This window comes from Centroberyx affinis, unplaced genomic scaffold (assembly GCF_046629955.1).
Source record: "Centroberyx affinis isolate AG114_WGS23_722 - 3 ecotype Tasmania unplaced genomic scaffold, CSIRO-AGI_Caff_v1 ptg003522l_1, whole genome shotgun sequence".
Classification (NCBI taxonomy): Eukaryota; Metazoa; Chordata; class Actinopteri; order Beryciformes; family Berycidae; genus Centroberyx; species Centroberyx affinis.
Genome location: NW_027281467.1, coordinates 100,001 through 105,000, shown reverse-complemented (window position 1 = coordinate 105,000; position 5,000 = coordinate 100,001). Strand labels below are relative to the sequence as shown.

The following is a 5,000-nucleotide window of genomic DNA, read 5'->3' as shown; positions in this document are numbered from 1 at the left end:
CTCTCTCTATTCTATTCGGCCTTGCTCTATATTTAACATCTTTTCTGATGGATGGAGGCGGACTTCCACACTCACACAGGCAGTCAGGAGGAAACCAATGAAAGTTTAATAGAGAATGGCCTGTTTGCACTGTACCATGCAGCGGTGGGCCTATAGCGCCAGGGCCACAGTGAGTGCGTTTACGTGCGCACAATACTCCAGGTGCCGGGAATAATCAATAGTCCAATTAAAGCGTTGTATGTCTTTGAAAGTCAGTTGAGTTTGTTTGCTTAGTCAAAGAAGGACATGAAGCAGTCTCAATATCAGAAGAAGATGCTGTAAATGTAAACATGTGCGTCGCCATGTTGTCGTTTCTGCAAACAAACACACCGCCGCTGCATCCAGGTCAGGTTTTAAGAAGGAAAATGGGTCAGTACTGAGCCAGCAGATACACACACTGTCGGCCATCATGGTGTTTGTGCGGTACAGCTAACTCACTGGTGTGCTATAAGTCCCTCTGTGTTCCCTTAGCATTGCAAAGTTAGCAGTGTGCACTATTTTTAAAGTCTGCTGACATCGGAGACAGCCGAATATGTAGAAGTTGGCGAGGCTAACATCATGATAGACTAACAGAAATACTGAAGTTACTTTATGGTTACTGGAATTTTATATATACATGTACCTCCTGTGTATATATATATATATATATATATATATATATATATATATATATATGTACAGTATAAAAATCCAGCTCGATATGTGTTTCTGCACAGCACTTCCCACAGATCACCTGTCAATCAAACAGTGTGGGGCGGAGCTTGGATCTTCTGTTGATGCAGTTTGAGTTTCTCTTTTCTTTCTCTGTTCAGCCATGGTGGCTATCACTGCTCATGCTAACTACCCAGTTCTTCTTCTACTTCTGTTTATTCCAAACAAACCGGAAACGTAAAACGCATCACTAAGGATCACAGAGGATTTTTCCCAGCAAAGAGCTACCAGACACCGGGTGGTTAGAACAGACAGTGGGAAAGCTTTATGAACTGGATAGAGGTTGAATCATTATTCTGTTATATCAGTCGGTGATGGAGAGTAGCAGAACATTTTTACATTGTACTTCAACCTACCTGTGTTTCTACCTTTCTGTGTGTCTGTCTGTGTACTAACCTGTCTGTGTGTGTGTGTGTGTGTGTGTGTGTGTGTGTGTTGCAGAGTAACGATGTGGAGGGCAGTGCCTGGAACTGGATGTACTACATCCCCCTCATCATCATCGGCTCCTTCTTCATGCTCAACCTGGTGCTGGGTGTACTCTCAGGGTACGGTCCTGCATGTGTGTGTGTGTGTGTGTGTGTGTGTGTGTACGCGCACATGTATGAGTGCACACATAAGTAAATTGCCATGTATATTGCTAGCACGTCTAGTCAGACTCATATTTTCTCTTCTGTGTTTGTGAAATACTCAAGAAAGTTACTGAAGAATGTGTTTTCATGTATATACATATATCTGTGTATGCATGTACGTGTGTGTGTGTGTGTGTGTGTGTGTGTGTGTGTGTGTTTATGTGTGTGTTTTTCCCCACAGTGAGTTTGCCAAAGAGAGAGAGCGGGTGGAGAACAGGAGCGAGTTCCTCAAGCTGAGGCGACAGCAGCAGATAGAGAGAGAGCTCAACGGATACCTGGAGTGGATCTGCAAAGCAGGTCAGCACACACACACACACACACACTGCTTGTGCTCATGTCTACAATATACTGTATATGGGAAATCCAACCAAATCCTGACGAACATTTTAATTGTGTTTTTTTTGGTGAAGAAGAAGTGATTCTGGCCGAGGATGACGCCACAGGGAACTTTGATGGTAACTGACCTCGCTCTGTGATTGGATGTAGTGTGTGCTGGTGTGTGTGTGTGTGTGTGAATGAGAGACAAAGACAGACAGACTGAGAGAGAGAGAGACGGGAGACTGACACCGACGCGGTGAGGGAGAGACAAGTAGACGAAGACAAAGACAGAACGAGGTAGAGACGGACAGAAATGGCGAGGGAGACAAAGATCAAGCGGCAAGACGGACGAGTGAAAGGAGAGAGACAGAGAAAGATTAGAGTGAGAGACAGCTGAGAGACAGAAAGACAGACAGAGAGACAAATTCTGTTTTTTTCCTGCGGCAGGTTCGAGGCGGAGGCCGACCATCAAAACCAAAAACAACAAGACAGAGCTGCTGAACCCCGAGGAAGGAGAGGACAACATGGGAGACGCCGTAGGTAAGAAACACAGAGGCTATGGAAAGATGGAGAGACGGAGACGGAGTCCAATATAGGGAGCCCAAGTTGACATCATTTCCATCAACCCTTTAGTTTACTTTTTTTTTTATATACTATGTCAGTGTTTGAGGTTACTGCATAGCCTATAAGCAATCTAAAACGCATATGGCTTTGATTTTGAAATATACTGTATGTTGTAGAAAGCATCAACACATCTCATTTGGCTTAATTTGACAAAAACCCATTCAGTATTATTTACATGAATGACAAGATTAGTTACCAAACTACACTACCCAGCAGGCTTTTAGCTAGCTGGAATGTTCCATCCACAGAACTTGGATGGATAGAACATTCAAATCAATGTTCCAGGACGGTTGGAGCAGCGGCCATTTTTAAATGAACCGTTGGGCTAGCTTCTGTATAAACTGACTGACAGCAACAGGTGAGAGGTTTACAGCAAGAAAGCAGCTTCTCTGTCTCCTTGCTGCCATGGATTGCTAACATGCTAATGTTGACTAGAAGAGCTATAGAGAGAAGTACAGTCTGTGACGAAGCTACGTTAGCCTTGTCGCTAACGTTAGCTTTCAGTTGAGTTTTGACTCATCTGCACAGTTCTCAAGCAAGTGTGACAGACTTCACCCAGACTTGCGTTGTCGCCATAGCAACTAACCCTTAAAATTACATAATCACCATTTTATGCTGTACTAGCCAAATTACCATGAAGGACCGTTTTATCCGTTCAAGTTTTGTGGTTCTGTCTTCTGCAAATGGAGCTAGCTAGCTGCAGCTTCACAGGCTACAGTGGAAACATTTCATCAGTTCCTATCATGAGCCTGAACTCAGACTTTAGCGAAGTCCCTAACTTACCGTGACCAGACGTCCCGGTTTGTCCGGGATTGTCCCGGTTTCAAGATGGGTGTCCCGAGTCCCGACAAATATCTGTAAAACACTAAAATGTTCCGGTTTTCAACATTCACTACAATTAAAATAATAATAGTATTATACTTGTTTTCAGCGCTTACATAGACATTTATCATGTTCTGTCCCGCTCATTATTACCTAACCCAATCAAAAAACATAAACAATGCACCACGCGTCTGAATGTTTTGATGGATTTTTGGATTTGATTTCTTAAAGCTTATACTGCTCATCACCGTTCGTTGCTGTTTAGTTACAGGAGACATGCTACTTTGCGGTCAGTGGAAAATCGCGCTAGCCACTTAGCCGCTAGTCAACCACAGGAAGGCTCCGGGCTACACCTCTGGTTCGGCTCCCTCCTGGCTCCATATATCTCAGCCCAGCCCTCATACAGAGGATCAGGTCTCCAACTCACACTCCTCCCTCCCCGCAGGTTTTGCCCGCTCCAGTATAAAGAGCGGGAAGGAAGGCTCCAACTACAACAAGAAGGAGCGGCGCCTGCGCTTCTTCATCCGCAAGATAGTGAAGACGCAGGCTTTCTATTGGACGGTGCTGTGCCTGGTGGGCCTCAACACCATGTGTGTCGCCGTGGTTCACTACAACCAGCCAGAGATGCTCTCCGACTTCCTCTGTGAGCACACACACACACGCACACACACACACACACACACACACACACACACACACACACACACACACACACATCCACACTGTTGGCAGCCTTCAGTGCTGTCTGATCTTCAGGCATAAACACAGACCGATACCAAAACCAGTACACACACACATGCAAAACACACATTCACCCACATACACTTACACATACATGCTCTCAGACTTCCTCTGAGTTCACACACACACACACACACACACACACATACGCACATAAACACAGTTACACATACTATACTGTATATTAGCGCTCACACACTTCCATACAGTATGGGCAACCTTCAATGCTCTCTACTCTGTGTATATAAATATAAATATATATATATCAATATCAAAACCAGTCTACACCTTAAGTGACTCGTCGTGTTTTTTAGTCGTCCGTCTTTTACTTGTCCGTCTATCAGAACAGAAACATTCTCGTTTATTCAATGCTTTTTACGCTTCAAATCTATTTTGTTCTTACCTCCACGTGTAAACACACCATTTACAACCCACTGCATAGGCTTTTAAACCATTTAAATACCAGAAATTTGGTGTATTTTCTCTATTAGATCAGACAGTAGCTGAGAATGAACCCATCTCTCCATGGTCACATTGTGAAAAATGGTTTCCGTCCCATATTCCTTTTGGTTTCCATTATAAACATTCATTATTGACGAGGATTGACGAGTGAACCTTCATATAAACATTATATTTTTATATCTATTTGCACTTTTAATTACATTCCTATTGTAGCCTTTGCAATCACATTTTTACTATACACAACCAACTATAAAAACATCACTGAAATAGCAATTCCCTAAGTAAAAGAGAGAAGTATTCCATGAGTTCAGTGTTGATAATATATACATATATCAATATTTCATAGGAAAAGTGCGCAAAATAGGCATACAGAGTTTAGTTTTGTTTATTTTGACAAACATAAACTGGATGGCAGCAATATGCAATGCATCTAAAAGCTTGTCAAGGATGACAAATTAAAGTCATAAGGGTATTTCCAATGAGCAAATTATCATATATTTTTTCAAAATAATAGAAGAAACAAGAAACAAAACAAAACAACAACAAAAATAGAAGAAACAAGATAACAAGAATGATATCAATAATACATTTCAATTTCTGTGTGTGTATTTTGAGGCTCGATTTCATGCTTTTGAATGCGGCTAAAATGCAACT

The 5,000-nt window shown here is 42.4% G+C and overlaps 1 protein-coding gene across 1 annotated transcript in view; it reads left to right on the top strand.

The window, feature by feature from the left end:
- LOC139661359 (voltage-dependent P/Q-type calcium channel subunit alpha-1A-like) overlaps positions 1 to 5,000 on the top strand; it is an 89,829-nt gene that overhangs the window by 4,914 nt on the left and 79,915 nt on the right. The window contains exons 5-9 of the mRNA XM_071539814.1: positions 1,192 to 1,295; positions 1,561 to 1,676; positions 1,790 to 1,834; positions 2,145 to 2,237; positions 3,589 to 3,786. Of these exons, the coding sequence (XP_071395915.1) occupies positions 1,192 to 1,295; positions 1,561 to 1,676; positions 1,790 to 1,834; positions 2,145 to 2,237; positions 3,589 to 3,786 (556 nt within the window). The remainder of the gene's footprint in view (positions 1 to 1,191; positions 1,296 to 1,560; positions 1,677 to 1,789; positions 1,835 to 2,144; positions 2,238 to 3,588; positions 3,787 to 5,000) is intronic.